Below are 19,940 nucleotides of genomic sequence, written 5' to 3'. Positions count from 1 at the left end.
GGAAGTAATAAATAAATAGTAGAGTTCGCAGACTCGGCAGACGAGAAGGTCCTAGTAATTAAAGGATTTAGTGCGCTCTCCGCCATGCCACTTCAATGCGGCCCGCCGGATACTGCAGTACCTATTATGTATGCCTGCATACATGTATAAAACACACGTTTACGGAGCTCTACAAAAATGTGCTTTTAAAATACTCTGAAACATTTTACCAGTACATTACGTGAACTTCTATGTATACACATTTTATATTACTGATCGTATAAAAAATCTAACATACAATTTTTTTGATCAAAAAGATGACCATCTTGCTCTGCCCACATCCGGCGAATTCCCGCAACCATGTCCTCAGTCCACCTAGTGGAGCCCACGCCGCGTCTATTGACTCGTTGTTGCTCGAGATCCCTCGCCCATTTGCACTTTAGACGAGCAAATCTTAGAGATACGTAGGAAAGCTTCGCTTTTCTATAGGTAATCCTCATCTTTGATTCGATCTCGAAAACTCTTCTTATTCTTATGAGATCCAGTATGCGAATACGTCTCAAATCCCTATAACATCACTGGCAACACACATTGGTCAAACACTTTAGTCTTCAGACATTGTGCTTCCTGAACGCTGCCAATCCGAATAAAAATGATAATATTCCTCAACTTAAAGCTACGAGTCTTCCAAACTCACACTAATGTAAGAAGAAGTCAAAACAAACTCAGCCGGTTTTTCGTGCAGTTTCTTTCACAATATCCTTTATACATTAGTTAGGCAATTCATTCCCAAGCTTTATCATCGCTCATGAAAACCTATATAGCAGGATTTCACAATTAATTATTGATGAAAAAAGAAAAAAAAATCTATTACAAACTATATATAATAGATCATACAATAGGCATTTCATTTTAGGCGTTAAAACTTAAAAACATCTAATTTATATAAAAGGACAATATCCTAGATAAAATGTTTATATGTGTAATTTAGATCTTTATGCAGATACCCGGCATAACTTTAAGTTTTTGTCACATAAAAAATAATGTAAATGTAGCAACAGGCGATGTTCATTACCACGTCAGCAACGGGCGTTGACGTGAGATTATTTTTGGATACACATAACTCAGAATCGCAGCACTTGTGTGTGGTACTCAGGTACAAATGACGTGAAACAAAGACAATATTATTGGCGGTAATAACTCTATCCGCTGTTATAAATTAAACACCCCCTATCGTGTAAAGCGCGTCGAATAACATGTTAAGGCGATGCACAAACACCATAGACAACATTTTAATTATTTATAAAGAACATAATAATTTTTGATCGGTGTTAAGATCTAAAATGATTTTAATGTATCATAAATAGCTGGTATATAAAGCAAGCAGTGACCATTATCATTATACTGTATTAAACGATTTATTGAAGAACTTTCTATAATAGTGTTTCTCTATAGGTGTCTGCTGGCCTAGCAATGGACGGCTGAAGTAATGATAATGATAGTTTTCTATTGTTCAAAACCGGCAAAACGAAAACTTTCAGTCGACCATATAATTGATCGGAACAAATATATATTTTATGGTGTAAAAACATGTGAAATAAATATTGTTAATTCGCCATACCTACGGGATTCAACAATTTCATATTAAAATTCAGAAAAATCTCAGACGACAGGTGCTATTATGTTATAGTTTATATGACAATTGACTTGAAAAACTATACGAACAATCCATATGAAACAATCTATATGAAAAAACTATTAAAGTATTTAGTTATCGGAAGAGTTATATCCTTGCTATGACAATGTGCAAGTAACAGAAAAAATTTCCTTGTGAAAAAAAATTACAGATATTTTTTGTTTAAATGTGAAATATACGTAACTCACTCTTTATTTGCAATTAGATTGAACTAATTAAGATTTTATAATCTTTAACTTTGTATAACCGCAAGAAAATGAAAATTAAATGTAATGAAACTTCTATTATTCGACGTAATACTTGGCACAAGTTACGGTATCCGTCGTCCGTGTATTCGCACGATTGTATCTTAAACTTTGCCGCTATTGTGGCTAACGGGCTTATGCAACGATACACAGTTAATCCGCCATTGTTTTTATACAATTTAATAAGAATGGCTTTCAAAAGACACAAAACGGACGCATGAGCAATGCTATTTTATCTTTTAGCTTAAATAATTACACAATTAGTTTTTACTTCCTATATTTTAAAGCAATAATAATATTCTTTAATAAATAAGCCACTTTCTAAAAGTCAATCATTGTCAATTTGGCCACAGAACGTCCACTACTGAGCATAGGCCTCTGCTGTACATTTTCAAAAAAACCTGTTGGAAGCGGTCTGCATTCAGCTTCTTCCGATGCCCATAACAAGCTCATCTGTCCACCTCGTGGGTGGAGCTTCGCTTGCTGGTCCGTGATTTCCATTGAGCTTTAGAGTCCCAGCTGTGATCTATTCTTCATGTTGTGTGGCCCGCCTACTGCCACATTTTTCGTTCGTCTACGGATCCTCTCTATGTTTCATTCTCCGATCGTAGTGTGTATGTAAACGTAGTTTTTCTCTTTCATAATTCATCATTAGTCATACACATTGTGGTAGAGCTTCGTAATAGATGTTTCGTAGTAGACGCCAATACTTGTAGATAATTGAAAATTACAAGGCTAATTATAAACCTCATCTTCGTACTATTATATTATTACCTACCAAAGGTTAAGGTTTTGATGTAGAGCCAACGGAGAGGTAATTGTAATTTATGCTAGCCACCCAAAATTAGATAATAAAAACTCGTTTGTCATTAAAATGTTCTTACTGCGGTATAAAACGGACGCGCTGACAAGCAAATATTTTCTCCGAACACATAACACGTTGCACGCGTCTCCGTCCGCGTGTATTTCGAGATCACATATAAACATTATTTCCCTATATCAAATGATTGATATATATTCAACCACTCCCGCCACGTTTCACTGTAACGACTTTACGTACACTTTTTTCTATTTCCGTCGCAGTATTTGACCGGAGTTTTTAGAATGATGAATTTGTGTCTTGGAAACTATGCGGGGCTTATGACTTAGGTAAATTTTAAATAGCAATGATAGTGAGCCAAGAACGTCAGTTTTTTACTAGACATTGGCCTTAAAACTCGTTTGCCGCGAGTGCAGGATGTGGTTGTTGCGGGCGTCCTCTATCACTCAATTTGTGTGGGGGACAGTGACTATTTTTGTACCGTCTGAGTAGCGACTAATGACGGCAAATTGCCCCCCCTGGCGGACACAGTACGCTCCAGAAATACACCTCGCGTGTGAACACTACAAATTACTTGTTGAATATTAGAACTCTTGTCTATTGTTTGAATACATAAATCTTTACTTGGTTTTTTTTTTTCACGTTCTAACGACATTTAATTACCACACACAAATGGTTTAAGATTATTTTCTACTTTTATAAAGCCACTTACAGTTAAATATAACTTTTACCGTGATACTGGTGGTGGTGGATGTTTATTTATGTTTGTATATTCAAAACAAGACGGTTTGTTTTAAAATACACCTCTACTGTTTAGGCTACTATCAGATTCGTTCGGTAAACCGCTGTCAGTTCATCGACGTAATGTTACCACTAGCTGACATTATTATAGTTCTGTTCCGTGGTACAAAGCAGTATATTTACAGTTAGTGACGCAATTAATCTATTGTCAATCCAATGTCGAATGGTTTGAAATAAAATAACGAAATCGGAAATGAGTTCTGTAAGCAGGGAACCGCTTGTCCGTGCTCACTGGAGCGAACACAGTACGGTAAATGATGTACCGCCCCACCACCGCTTATTTGTCGCCAATCATTCTCTCTTGTCTGCCAAAGATAATTTATAAATAAATATTTCGAACATTATTATATTATACATTTTTCGATCAAAGAAAGTAATAAATTAATGGACCAATAGAAAATAGATTATAACGCATCGTAGCAACACTGCCAATAGCCAGCCAGCTACTTCCAACCGATCCTATTGGAAATTTATGGAAGTGGCTTATGTTCAGCTGTGGACGTCTTGTGGTTGGCATGATGATTCAATATCACGTCGACTTCATAACTAGATTTCATATTTATATTAAATATAATCATAAATATCAAGACCATAAACTGAAATATTTTTTGCCAATAGTTAAAATTAAAATTCAAACAACAAATCTTTCTAAAAAAATGCAATATTTTATTAGTTCGTGAAAACAAACGCCGGCTGTTATTATAGATAGAATGAAATAGGAAAACTTTTCAAATATACAAACGCATCGTGAACGATTCAAAGCGGAGGAAGTAAATAATAAAATTGAAATCCGAATGCAAATATTCCGCAATGGAAGCCGAACGTTCAATCGATGATAGTGCTGTATCGCCTAACAAATGTTTTTGTGATACACATATTAATTTTATAGTTAGCACATATCTTAACATTATAGCCAAAGAAATATTACAGTTAAAACTATGTCAAATTAAACGTATTAATAACGGAAAAATATTTTTTTTAATAATTTTCTGCGATCTCTTATTGGACGGACTACTTATAAAATTTAAAACGCACATTAAAAATAAATCGGCGTAAATGTCATATTATACAATAAACTAATATTTAATCTTTTCTAATAAAAATTGTATTGTCTTTTAAGCATAAAACCACATTTTTTTATTTGCAACAGTAATATTTAAATATAATTTTTTTATCTATAGTTTTAAAACAATTTTTAAAACTATAGATAAAAATAATAAACTATTTTACTGACCAAACAGATTTCTCGTAAATGACCCTCTAGCTAGTTTAAAAGAAAAATTTTGTATTTATGAAAAAATTATGACAAAATACGATTTGATATCATAGAATAAATTTTATTGTCAAATCAAAAAAGAAAGGTAAAAGCTTATATATTTTAAACAAAATTAGGCGCACCCAATAACGCGAAATCCGTCCATGCCATTAAAACGTAATTTGTTTGGGCTTGAACTAATGGAGCAAATAAAATTTAGATAACACTTTCACTTGGCCATGATTGTTTGTCAAAGTGTTTGCCCCCATCAATCTTACTTTTATGTTTGATTAACAACGGAGAGATTAACGTCCATTGCGATGACGCCACTTTTATAATAAGTCTGCTTAGGCTAAAATTCCATTATTTTTGTTTAGATTATTGCAATTAAAACATTATGGCAAAATATTGTACTTTTATAAACACTAATTTTTTCACTTTGTTTGCACTTAATTCCATTACATTTTATAAAGTGATAAACACAATTTTTTTCTTTAGTTTTTTTGAATTGCTAACAACGCACTTTGGAAGCAGACTGTCATAAAGTATGTTTATTGATATTTTTGCCTAGATATGTTTAAATTCAAACTTGAAACAATATCTCTTTCTATCATTTTAATCAATTTTCTTTTGTAAGCTGTTAATACTTGGTTTAATTTAATTTTATAGTTACAAAAATAATTTATAGTTATTATAAGACTGAAGAAATAAAACAATTTTTAGTGACCTGAGTCTTCAACGCACCACGGCCGGACGTAACATATGTTTATGGAAGCTTCCTCCCATTCATCGCACGTCGAATGCACACAGTAGATGTACAGTTAACTACAATAATAAAACTAATCTGATTACAAGCTGCAACTAGCACAGCAACCAGACACAATGACCGGACGTTAGTGTAAAGCACGCAAGCACTTGCAAGCTAGTGATATATACGTCTGTTTGTCTTCCTTAACCTCAAAACAAATTCAATTCTTACTTACTAAGCTTTACTTATTATATAACTTGTTGCACTCCTGTTTATTAAACACATACGATTGCAATGCTCAGATATTGTTATTATAAAGTGGCGATTGGAATAAAATATTATTTTTAATACAAAAACATTTTCAAAACGGCATCGGACAGAGTAACCTATCTTCGATGAGCACTTATATTAGCAAATAGAACATGTATTTTGCGTCAACGATCGTAAAGGAATCTACTGATACGTTTACGGGTGACTACTTATATATTTTTTTAATTTTCATACAATTCTTTTTTGTCATAAACACGTAAAATAAATGTGTAAATTCAATTCGAATTCAAAAATGCTTTATTCAACATAGGACGGATTACTTCTCCCAATGACGTCAAGATGAATCTACCATCTATTTGAATGCTCAATACCTCAGACTATTATACTAGAGAATATAATTTTACATTCTGAACTAACATTAAAATAGCTTGTAGGCTATTTTCTATCTATCATTAACCTTATAGTAATCCTTAGCACTCTTGAACACTGTTCTTTAAAATTTTTAAAAATCTTTTTTAACATTATCTCGGATTCTAAAGTAAAAGAGTATACATTGCCTATAGAAATATGAAGTTCAGTACAACAATATTTGTTGTAGCTTCTGGTATTTACATTGTGCACACATAATACTTCCTGAGAAAATCTGTAATACTTTTTTGTACATATAATACATTTTCATGCGCATATTGAGGAAAATTAACCAATATTTTTCTTAAAGACTCTTTTGCTGAAATTATGTAATTATAGACATTTAATATGTGTCTCTTATAAAAGAAAAAGAAAATGAATATCAATCACTATACACATTAGAAGTATAGAGATGCCAAAAGTCGTTGCCAAATGTCTCCCGGCACCTTTCTCGCCACGTGCGGCGAACATCATTATAGCTATTTTTGTGATGAATTGTTGCCAGTTGAATTGAACTTCTCTCTGTGAAAACATAAAATTAAAATAAATAAAAGGTTCAGGTATAAGAATATATGGCTAGCCTGAAGAGAAGGCTCAAATCACGTGAGCAATGGAAAGATCTATGTCCGGGGCTTTACTGCGACATCGCATTAAAAATGTTGAGATCGTCGGAAGAACCAAGGACGACGACCGACGCCATAATAATGGTCGTGGGAACTCGATGTTGGACCGACCATGGTGACGATTTTCAGTGGAGACCTATACCTTGCAGTGGGCGTCTATCGACTGATATGTTGATGATGAAAATAAATAATGTGAAATAAATCTGACTTTAAAATACCTAGTTCATAATCTAATTTGCCGAATACATTTTATTCTTTGAATTTTAACACAAAACGTACGATATATACTTTTAAACTCTCTTTTTATATTGTTTATAAAAATATTATTTAAGTATAAAGGTTCAATACTACTTGTCACTGTAATACACACCACCATCATATACATATGCAATGTATTTTACATAGTTTAATAGTATGTAAGTATAAATATATACATATAATATATGTATATATACATCAGTTCCCAACGCCTCTCCCGCCGCTTGTTTACAACGCGATCTAAATTTTCTTATTAAAACAAGTACATTCGATGTATGTCTGGAAGAAATCGCAGTTTGCAATAACATCGCCCCATTTGTTTGTATGTGTTTTTGATGTACAATATAAAATCAAGAAGTTATTATTGTCTTGTAAGTGTTACTAATATTGGCAAAGAAAGGTCATGTACACTCTTGGAGAATAAATGAACTGAATCTAAGATGCCTCAGTGTAAATTTGTTGGATGACATATCTTTCGTGATATGTCTTGATCCGTCCGCTGTTCTTGATTTTTTAGTAACAGTAGTGACGATGTTACATAAACAAAGTTTAGCCGTAAACCCCAGAATCGTACCCGCAACCTTCGACTGTAAGTCGCAACCCTTGAACAACAGGCTACCACTACTCTAGTGCCAATGTATAAAATTAACGTTATTAATTCTATTCCTTTTATCAACTTAATAATTTATAGACCTTATCTTCGTTTTTGATGAAGACAAAATGCACGATAAAAAAATTGGATTGATATTTTGGAATCACATAAAAAATACATTAAAATAAAGTCATGATTACTAACTTTTTTACTTACATAGCTTTTTTATCGAAATGACCAAAACACAGTGTACAAAGTATTTTAACAAGAAATGTATCATAAAGTAAATTAAATTTTATGCATCTACATCGATGTTGATAACTAAATTATTAATATGGTTAAATTTTAAATTATTAATATTATTACAAGCCTATACAGTAATAACTTAAGTATAGTTATTTATCGGTAAGACGTAGCCTCTTGCATTGTTTAACAGGATCATCAAGAACCGTCAATATTTACATTTCAGACATAGGATATACATTGATAGACATTGATCTCCCCCAATGATTTCCAAAAGGACGATTGGTATCGGCCAACATCTAACGTCTTGTGACGACCTTGATAGGGTCGTCTGTCCATCTTGTGTTGTCGGTGCATATGCAGCAGCTAATTAGGTAAACTTTGAGCCGTAAAACATTAAAGTAATACCTGATCTAATTGATTAGCTAAGGTAACGCTGTATTCACGGTTGGTTCCTTGCAGTCGGATTTCCTGGCGCGACAAGCCTCGCTTTATCGTTCCGCCTCTACGATTGTGTCCTTCATTGGAATAGCCTTTAATGTTTTCTCGTTTTTTAATATTTATTACAAGTTTTTTCAATGTATATATCAACTTTAGGATATCATATAACCTAAAGTTGATGATCTACACGGTTCCTAATGAGATAACACTACCTGTACCATATTATCTAAGTCATTTTAAAACTGAATTCCGTGCAACATTCTACAATATGCACTTACCGTATCATTATGAAAAACATAAAACAATATACAGCTTACATTTCATGAAAAGACATCTAAGATAATGATTATGAAAAATTTATAACCTATGTTCCACCTCATTAGGATTTCACTTTCGTTCACTCCATAAAATACGTTTCCGAAATACGTGAATGTAGTTTTTAAATTTCATAAATCGGATTCCGTTTATAATTCACAATTTAGATTATTACCTCTTTTCCGAAACAGTCCACCGAATTGGAAAGGTGAAGTGGCAATGGTTAGCGCGTATGACCACTGAGGTCATGAGGCTCTAGTGTGGAGACCACAGATTGGCAAGTGTAGTTTAGATAGTCCACATTTGTCGAAAGACGCTGGAAGTAAGCTGCCACCAATAAACCCTATTGGACATCTACGGGGGAAGCCTGCATCCCGCAGTGTACTTCCTATGGCTGAAGCCATGATTATGATCTCTTTCTCTCTTTGCTCGTCTCCATCACTGTCGAGAATCGTGGCCCCTTCTGTCTTTCTAAACAAGCTGTTTTTTGTCATGTATCTATCTAAACCGATTTTAGTAATAATGTAACTTAAAAACTACATGTCGTATTTAATTACGGATGTAGAGAAAAATTTCAATTAAAGAATAAATCAAAAATAATAATGTTTGTTCTTATATCTTTGCGTCGTTTAGTTCACAACAGGCCGATACGTTACGAATAAATTTAGGTTACCCTCCCGCCTACTATATGCGTCACTACATATGCGAACAACGCATGATATACAAAAAGGTATACCAGGATATATACATGATAGCGTTGAGTATTTCATTGTTTTCTTGAATAAAAGATGAGCAATCTCTCAGAAGCGATAGTTATTGTGTACTTATCGAAGTTTTATTCTTTTGTTTAGTATTTGCTAAATTTACCATCTTTTTCATGCATCGAATAACGTATACAGAAATAGAGGATTAATGAAGATACACTGTGTATTACTTATGACGTACAAAATAAAAACAATAAATATCTGTTATAAACAGATATTTAACACAGTGTAGGATAGCTATAGGACATAACTTGTCAGATATGAACTGAAATCAACACTTTTGCGAATATGAATTTATTGGGTAAGCCAGACAATTTTCAATAGGTCACGCGGTAAGAAAATAAACAAAGAAACACACGTTCGCCGCCGTGCTCGATCTCTCAGCGGACGATTGAAGTTTGCGAGCATCAACGTCATCGCTGCTTGCGGGCACCGACGTCGTCGATGCTCCCCACCTGTTGCACCCGACCTCCTTCACGGCAACTCCGCTAGATGACGTAGAGTAACACGGTTGCCACAATAGCTTTCTTTTTTTTCTACGTTATTTTTTTAATTTACAAATTTAAATGTATTAAATAGTATTCTTTTTTTTTTTGTTAAGATATCTGCAATTAGTCGCAAGTCTGTAATTAGATGGATTATGTGACCGTGGATTTTAATCGAACAGAACACCTGTCTAATGTCTGTCTGATCGAAACATGTGGTATCTCTTCAACATTTTAACCATACTGGCGTCGTTAAAGTAATAATATGACAAAAAAAAAACAATTTCTAGTTTTCGCGTGACAAAATTAAAAAAGAAAATCGATATCAATATGATTTACCATTTACAAAATCATTGACAAAATTGCATGATTTTCAACCAGAAATACGACTATAGTTACTATGTGCTTTGGCAAATGAAAGTCGTGTTTAAAAATTGCACATTGTCTGCGTTGTCTCACATCGGTTTACAGACCTGGTCGTAAAGTTCGTTTTTCGCGAAAATATATTCGATCATACTGGTTTTTAATGGGATTTCTAAAATAAACGTAACCGCAAACCGCAAGCATACAATAACGTAATACGAGATATTTTTACCTAATCGCGGTTTTTATTAATAAATAATAAACAAAAATCAATACATTGCCTCATTATACCCTTACTAATAATAGATTCATATATTTATAATATAAAAATGTTAAATGGCGTTTACATTTAGTATTTTTCATGTTTACAATATAATGTAAATTTAATATTGTAAACATTAGAGAGAACCTGACACCGGCGTAGTTAAACTAATGAACTGAGCGATGTTAAAACAAAGAAATATAGTGAGACATTTTAAAATAAAACGAATCTTGTCAAGCCGCTCTGGCTTTTTGCTTTCTTTCTCGGGGGGAAATTTTATACAGAATACTACTATAAATACTTTTCCGCTTCGGAATTATTTAAAGAGTGATACCGGGATTCAGTAGGTCAAAACAAACTGTATACTTGTCGTCTGTTGACGCTTGATGTCCAAAGTATGAGATTAGTTTTACACTATTAGGGCTAGCTGTCCACGAATCATGTCTTGTTTAGTCTCATGGCTGGCTGTATCAAGCCAATCTAACTTCGCGAGCAATCACAACCAAATCCACCAGTCATTTTAAAATGCGCACGGAATTAAAACCCACGCCATCGCTAAGCCGATGTTCCCATTAGGACATTTTCCATCACATATATACCTCGGAGTTAGCTACAAAACAATATTATGGGAGATACTAGATCGGTATATAACAAATACAAAATTAATTTCTTTATTTCCACGTTTAATCCATAAATAAAGTAATTAATTTGATGTTACAAGTTTATATTTTTTATTAACTCATATAGTGATGGAAAATAGTCGATGCCGTGTTTCATGAACTTCCACATATAATTAACACTACGAATTGAAAGGCTTTTAATTTATTAAAACACAAATAATAGACAGAGTATGTAGAAGACCGTTATTAAAACATTCATTAAGAGAGTTGTTTATTTTTGTGTATAATTTAACTTAAAATCAACGATTTATAAATAACATGAGTACGGCGAATAAAAGTCATACACAAATTTCGACAAAGCTTCAATCTATATTTAGTACGTTCATTGATTCATTCTTTCATTTCAACTAATAAACAACCAGTGCAAGACGCAGGCCTTCCTTCAAAGATCGTCACGATGACCGGGCTTGCTCTGCCCGCATCCGGCAACTTTCCGCGACCTTGACTATGTCGACGGCCCACATAGCGTTAATGTTATTAATAAGTTCTATACATACATAATACTTAATGTTTATATCTGTTTTCTTTCTTGCAACAATAATTTCACGTAGTTTAATGCCCAAAGCAAATATATAGAAATAAAAGAGAATATTTTATTCTTTTCAGGACGACTTCTCCTCCCGGGGAACCTCTGGTTCAAGCCCCCGTGGGCAAGCCAAGATGTCCTCCAGCCATCTCCAGGCTGCGCGTAGAGAAGGTGGAAGGAGGACTTGCGGTTGCCGGAGTTGTAGTTGCGGCCAACTGTCAGATCGTCTTACCTATATTTGGCTTCCTGTTTATGCTGGTCGGATGTGTTCTAACTGGTAAGTTGTTATATCTTTAACTTTTACGCGTAAGTGTGACTACACCTTTAGATGTGAGCGGCAGGCGAGGTAGACGAATGTCACATAGTCTCGAACACACCTTTTTACGCTTTTTTAAGGAATATATCTACAATATAAGAAGAGTTGGATGTACCTCATGCGTGTCTTGTTATTTGCTCCCAAATAGTCTCACAAACCTCAAGCGGTGACTAGCACTTCCACACACACATTGAAATATAATACCTTTATCGTTGCTACCGTAATTCATCCACAGCTGGACATAAACGTCCCCCATAGATTTCCAACAGGACAGATGGAGTTGGAACTGCATCGAGTGTCTTACGACAACCTTAAAAAGATCGTCTGTCCACGTTGTGGGTGGACGTTCTACGCTACGCTTGCCTAATACCGTAATAAATTTGAATTATTTACTAAACCGATTGTGTCTTGTGGACTATCGCTTTAAAGATGTCAAAAATTTAAAATACCTCGTTAACTAATCGAGCAATAGAAGCAATAAAATAAATAAAACAATAAACGTTTCTTCGCCAAAAATTTCATTATTTAATTACAATGCTTTTTTATGACCACAACAGCGTGGATTTAGCGTTCACAGCGATGTAATATGATCGTTTTGTGATTACAGCGGCGTCATACCGCGGCTGCGGTGAGAACGAGGAACCCGACCACTACGCGGCGCGAATTGCCTTCACCGGTAATTCACGAGTTTTAGGGCCTGTATGCATCGTCGCAGGAGCTCTGATGACTATCGCTGGTAGGTTCACGACCTAAAATTAACTATTATTTTTATTAAAATTACAGACAATAGTTGTTAAAATATAAATAATTATTATTAAAACCAGCCCAACTATTTAATATTATAAAAACTTTTCAATCGAACATCATACTTTTTTTTTGAACTGCTCGGTGGGTGTTTATGCACAAAAAATCACCGAAATATTATAAAAAATTGCAATACTATTACAACTCATAATATTTAAAAAATAAATATTAAAATTCATTTAAAAATGCTTGTAGCGTCGCCATTTCTAATCACTGGTTTCCTTTGACAACGGAAGTTGCGATACTTAATAACTAAATGCGATCTATTTTTATATATTATGTTACCTTTGTGACCGCAATTAACAGACAATTTAATAAATTCGTAAATCATGAAAACAAACAAGCCAGTGGGTTTATTTTTTATCCAAGCAAACATCATAATTTCACTAAACATTTCATGAAATAAATGTTTTGTATATTGCAGGCATTGTTTTATGCATATTAATGCGCGCCGCACAACGCCGACAACGACGACTCGCCTTCCATTGTCCAATCCACGGGGATTTTTATCCTCTTAGTCCTCAGAACAGTCGGAAATATTCTCGTAAGTAGATACATTAAAATTAATTACCTTTATTTTAATAAGCGCTTTTAAATATCTCTGATTACAACGCCGTCTATACTTTGAAAAAAAATCAACACAGTCTCTCGTGGAAAAAAAATATTTTTGGTATTTTATATTTCTATACTATTGTTATATATCTATCAGATAAATTGTCAATGGAAAAATAATATCAGTAATTTATGATCTTAAATAAAACTTATCACTTTAATTCTCAGCATCAGTTTTTTTTTTTAATAAGTATTTATTCATCCACCTACAGCTAAACTTTATATGAAAGTTTTTAAATTAAAATAAATTTTAAATATTGAGCACTGTGAAATATATGGCATAATTTATTTTAATCGATTTGAACTAATCAATTTAAAAATTCGCGTAAAATTATTTTTTGCGAGGACATGTATTTTTAGAACAAGAATAGTTAAGCAATATATTCTTTTATGTTTTATTTTTGGTATTGACGGATGGTTACTATTTGCTCGCTGCATCACAGGCTATTGTATATGTATGTTTATTCGAGGTATTTAACTTAATCTGGGGGATTTATTCGCAGGCAGCCCACGAGGACTGTGGCAGTACGTGCGCACGTGGCTAGGTATGGTGGAGGAGGGCGGTGCCGCACGCTGTCCGCGCTCTGCGGAACCTGCATCACCGGCGCGGGCCGATGCTCCTTGTCCGCCGCCTTTGCCTTTCCTTGTGCCGTCCGATTCCGTTGTGTAAGTCTCTCTTTTTAAACTTGTCCTAAAATAAACGATGTATTTTATATATATTTTACTCTTCCATCGCGTGAGATCCTGTTCTCGCCTTAATCATCATTATTTTAGCCATAGGACGTCCATCTCAGGATATAGGGCTCCCCAAATGATTTTCAAAAGTACCGGTTCGTAGCGGCCTGAATTAAGTTGACTTCCGTTGACCTTAAAAAGGATTTCTCTCCATCTATCTTTTGGCTAGGCGTCCTATGCTGCACTTGCCGGGCCGTGGTCTCGTCTCCAAAACCTTAACGGCTCTCTGAGTGACCTGCCCAGTCACTTCAACTTGCCAATCCGTTGGGATATATCGGCAACTTTCGTTTGCCTACAGATCTCCTTACTTGATTCGAACTCGTTAAGAAATCCTAAACATAACTCTTTCCTATTTAATAGAATCAGGCGTTACCTCGCGGAAGTCCATCCTAAGTAAGAAAAGGACCAATATTTAGCCACTTCTGCACATGCAGTGGTAGTCGTGCAATAAAATGCATCGCCCGCCAGCCCGCTGATAAATGCGTATGCGGTTATGCAAACAATGCGAATCACACAACCGCCACCGCCAAATTAACTCTTTCCATAGCTTTGCTGAGACTGTGCCCTAACCGTAGATTGTGACTATGAGCCTCTAATGAAAGACCACGTTTCAATTCCATAAGTCATCACCGGTAACTCACATTTGTCGTAAACGAGTTTGAGACGCTGAGGAACATTAATAAATACTTGTATTAACCCTTCGATTTCTGAAACATGGCGCCTGTCATTGTCGGGAACGAATTTTTAAAATGATAAATTAAATATTATTGTTTATGATATTGTGGTCTGTAGTACATGTAGTACGGAGCAAGCGATTTTAAAGTGTATTTTTAAGGTGATTCGTTATTATGCAGCCTACTTTATTTCGGGCAGATCTGACCCGTACGCACCAGGGAAGTTCGGACTGATATGTCCATAGGCAGTTGACAGGTTAAAAAAAATTGCATGAAAAGATGATTCGTAGTTTCCCGAACACTGCCGAGTAATAACAATGCATGCAAATTTGCATGTAAAAATTCTCTGTTTTAAGAGTTACAGAAGTTATTTTTCATATAATTTAGAAGATTTTTCATATAATTTGTAAGATTGGTGTATATATTTCAAATTGTGAACATATTAAATAAATAAATAAAAAGTAATCGCATATATACAGAGATACTATTATTTCGTATGATTATTTAAAGGCTTTTTCTTAAAAATGTTCACAATTATTAAAACAACTTTATTTTAATATAAGATAAAAAAATAACTTTAAAGTTTCATGTAATATAGTGATAAAATTTAAAATATGGTATATAGAACATTGGCTGTGCCTTATTAAGACACAAGAGAATAATGATGTGATAACATTATACACCGGTAATTTATACCACATTGTAACCATTAATAAGTAATCTAATGTTACGAAGTAATATTACGTTCGCAGTTTTAGCAGTCAATTTTGATCAACTGTTTGTTTTTATTATAATTCTTCTGCCATTTAGTAAACCTGATCAATATTTTGTATAATACTTTTTTTAACAAGTGTATATGTGCTTAATGGAATAAAGGTCCGCGCGTTTTAAAGTTTAATTGAAGATCCAAAACTGAATACTATACTAGAAATATATTGAAGTTTAATTAATTATCGACATGCAAAAGTTTAAATCTCTTCTTTTCAATTTTAATAATAATCATTAATGAAACAGATTTTCAATTTGATTCATTCCTATTATTCTACTTGATAAAAGTCAATCAAGTTTTTAATTTACTTATTATGCAATTGGGAATATATCCGTAATATTTTTTCTCGAAAAATATTTCACATTGAACTTGGCTATTAATCGTGTCTCATGTAGCATTACCAAAACTCAAAACAAAACATAATTAACAAAATCACAATATCATTTTAACGTAAACTATGTTTACAGAGGGATGGCATCGGTACTAGGAGCTCCGTTAAGTCCTGAACAAACCTTTGGCTCCATCAAGTCTTTAGCGATATCGAGGGAAGTCGCAAGTTTTCCGCTGTCACGGTCTCCGACCCCGCCGCCTTTGAGGTACAAATTCTTTTTACAGTAAATTATTAAGAGCTTAATAATTGATATTAATTTAAGATATCTTTAAACAACATAACTTGATATTCAGTACACCCCAACACGGTAGTAATTTCTTTGGCGGATGTTTTTAAAACTACATGCTCATTTAATTGTATTATATATTTTATGTGTTTTCGTTTGTATTTATGTAATTAATGTGTCCTATGTATTTTATTCAATAATTGTGAATACATGAACCCACATTGACCCATTTCTGCAGTAGTAATTCCTTCCTATGAGTGCCTGGAAGGGATCGCTCATGGCGATAAGCCTATTTTTGTACAAGCTATATATAGTTTAACAAGCATTTTAATTGTAGTGTATAAATAAAGTATAACATATCTACAATAACATATTCTCACAAGTCACCCTAAACAATTAGACATCTCTTAATAAAAATGCTTATCCGTTACGGATATAATATTCCGGTAGTCGTAACCTTAATTTACTAAAATTAAACATGTTGGCATATTATGAAAAGCATTTATGTAAGCAAAACATTCGTCAAGCAAGATGACTATGACATCGGTTATCCAGGATGGAGACTCCAAAAATAGTTCCTGTTGTTTATTTATTTAGTAATAACTGATCAAAGCCTATGCATGTTCTTACCCATAAAATAACTTTACTTAACATAGAAATGTTTTTAATATGTCTTTTAAATTTCCAGCTTCCCTGCATTTAAAGAGGAATCAAAATATCTGGATGACAATATACCGAATGCGATCACACCAAGACCCGAACTCGACCGTGGCGCTTCGAACCTGAATTACCATGTTGTTGAGTGCAAAATAACGACCACAGATGAAATTCAAGTCAGAAGTGCACCAATCAGCGCTAGTGTACACGTTGCAGGCAGGCAAAGACCTAACACAGTGACCGTCAATATACCCGACGAGGAAAAAGGTTAACTAATAAAATAAAACAGACAATATATACAATTCGTTCAGTGTCAGTTAAGGTTTGAGCGCGTAACATCAGTTGGAAGGTGGAATATGTGTTATAAATTTTCCAATATTTTTTTTTGTATACATGCAGAAGAATTCTGCGCATTTATACGTAAGATAAATGAATGAATGATCGATATTCTTTTGGATCTGTTCATCACAACATTTTATCTTTTGATCTGCTCAAATAATCAAATTCGTCTTCCGCTGCGCTCACCCATTGAATCAATTCACAAGTTACATATAAGAACATATTCTTAAAATAATAAAAAAATTAAAAATCTTATCACGTGCAATTTTTATTAACTGTCAAATCACAAATTTTACTCTGCATTTACATCAGTAATTAAACTTAATTGCCCTATTTTTAAAACATCTATATACCAATAATAAAATATTTTTGTCGTAGAATTGAACTTTTATAATTATTATTTTGTTTTTTTTTAACTAAATTATTTTTTAGAAAAAAAAATATAATAGCAAATGAGAAACAGATCACTCACTTGCCTCTTTTCTCCAAAACAATTTTCACTCTGTCATTTTAACGTTTTGTATCGATAATAAATCATTAATGCTCACTTATAGGCTTTCTAGTCCATAATTATAATTCTCTCATCGGAGAATAAGACCATAGACAATGAGGCAAATTTTGTTTGGCTCAGTAAGTTTACTGTTCCTAATTTAAACTGTATGACGTGTGTAGAATGTATAATGCATTAGTTTCTGTTTGCTATCATATATAGATTTAATGTCATAATCGTGTATATTAAGGTTCCAACACATGCGCTAGAGTTAGATTCCGAATTGTGATATATTTTTAAATCTATGTATTTATTAACTGATTGTATACCAGCATTATTTCTTTTAAATATGTATAAAATCACGTTTATTCAGAAGTTTTCAAAGTTTAAAACACACTATATTTACTTTTTGTTAATAAGAAGCTAATCATCATTGTTATATATTTTATTACCCATTACAATAATAGTTTTGGTGAGGGAGCCAAAAGTGTTGCCAAAATTACACAATCCATCTTGTCTGTCATACTTACTTTATGCATTATCGCCTAATTTTTATAATGCAATCAAGAATTGTGCTCACAAAAGACAATTTAGTAGAAAGAAAGGATGAGTGTAGACAAAAGATGTAGTTGAACGTTAGTAGGGTTATTGATAGGTCATATATAAGTTTTTGTGATGAAGGCATTTATTGGCCAAGTTATTAAAAATTATACGGAATGTAATTTTTATAATCCATAGTTAAGTGCCACGCCTAAGTGAATTATACTATATACTTAATTAAGCTTATTTAATATTGTTATAGATATAAGGATAATAAAAGAAAACAGTTTAAAAATATTCTTTTTTTGTTTGTACCCTGACTGCCTATTCAGCACAAATATTTTATTAAAGAAAGTTGTTTATAATTTGGTAATGATTGATGAACATAAATATTGCGAGTTTTTGTTAAATAAATTTCTTAATTTATTAAACGCAAATTAAAAAAACAATATATTGGAGTACATTGCCCACAAAATAATTACAAATTTTATAAAGATTCATTACATACCTATATCAAGTATACGCTGCTGATGTCAATTCATTAGAATTTTTTTAGATATCTGAAGATTACTGAAGTAATGTGTTAAGCATTGTGGAAGAGAGCATAGAGGCGGTTTGCCTAATCTAGCCTATATAACACCATAACAGTAATAATGGCGTGATTTAGACATATTTATTTCACACAACACAATACTGTAATAGGTAAGTAATATCAGTTAACATTGAAGGCTTGAGCTAGTCCTTTTTTAACGTTTTAATGAAAGTAAAATTTATTTTTGTGTAATAATTCATTGTAAAGAAAAACTTATACCTCATGTTGGAACTAAAGTTTTGGTGTTACATGACTTCAGAGTTATTTAAACTTCCGAATAAGTTTACAATAAATCAATTGCGTTAATAATCTAAGGAAAATCTGCTTATCTTATATCGAGCTATCAAAGGGTCATGTTTCGAACATTAAACTGACCTTGACGGTTTTGGATAATACTGCTGTAGCAATAAGCATGTCTTAAATGTTTGCGACAATTATTCGGGACCGAAGCACTTGGTATATTTATGTTTTCAATCTTATGCAAATAATCTTGGAACAGTAGTTTTGACTTAAAAATATTCTTTCCCCTAAACAGGTTTCCGTTTACAAAACGTGACGTCAAAAGTAGTGACGAGGCTATAGTCGTAACCTGTACACCCACGCTAAAGCTATTACGTAAACCTCCCGCGGCGTAAGTTTAGCTAAAGGCGGTCAATAACCTACCACATAGGTATTATATAAGAACCTCGGTTTTTTAATTAGAGTAAAGCCTTCTTACATTATGCTTGCACGGATGAATACACGAGGGCATGTCTCCCACATGAAACCAAAAAGCTTCTATGTAACGGACTTAGCAGAATTCATCGCCCGTGAAGAGTTCAAAGCCACATTTTCTTGGCAACAGGAAAATCGAAATAGATATATACTTCGAAACTGAGCTGTAGACGATTAACGGTGGCAAAGTTGCGTGTTTATACCATATAATCCGACATAACATATTCTTTGTGTGGCGAATATGTAGACATTTACACGTTAAATAAAAAAAAATGTAATTGAGAATTCCTTAAACACTCACTTTCGC

The 19,940-nt window shown here is 33.4% G+C and overlaps 1 protein-coding gene across 2 annotated transcripts in view; it reads left to right on the top strand.

The window, feature by feature from the left end:
- The window catches only part of LOC137931535 (uncharacterized), a 113,554-nt gene extending 94,948 nt beyond the window's left edge, over positions 1–18,606 (top strand). For both annotated transcript variants that reach the window (XM_068774957.1, XM_068774958.1), the window contains exons 2-7: positions 11,855–12,051; positions 12,698–12,826; positions 13,319–13,438; positions 14,010–14,172; positions 16,152–16,280; positions 16,990–18,606. In XM_068774957.1, the coding sequence (XP_068631058.1) occupies positions 11,855–12,051; positions 12,698–12,826; positions 13,319–13,438; positions 14,010–14,172; positions 16,152–16,280; positions 16,990–17,230 (979 nt within the window). In that variant the 3' untranslated portion in view covers positions 17,231–18,606. The remainder of the gene's footprint in view (positions 1–11,854; positions 12,052–12,697; positions 12,827–13,318; positions 13,439–14,009; positions 14,173–16,151; positions 16,281–16,989) is intronic.
- The last annotated feature ends 1,334 nt before the right edge of the window (positions 18,607–19,940 follow it).

The sequence above is a fragment of the Battus philenor genome, unplaced genomic scaffold (genome assembly GCF_028537555.1).
Source record: "Battus philenor isolate CCGP_79_NKW_IND1 unplaced genomic scaffold, ilBatPhil1.0.hap1 SCAF_8, whole genome shotgun sequence".
Taxonomy (NCBI): domain Eukaryota; kingdom Metazoa; phylum Arthropoda; class Insecta; order Lepidoptera; family Papilionidae; genus Battus; species Battus philenor.
The sequence above is the reverse complement of the archived record's forward strand: the minus strand, read 5'-3'. Positions and strand labels throughout refer to the sequence as shown.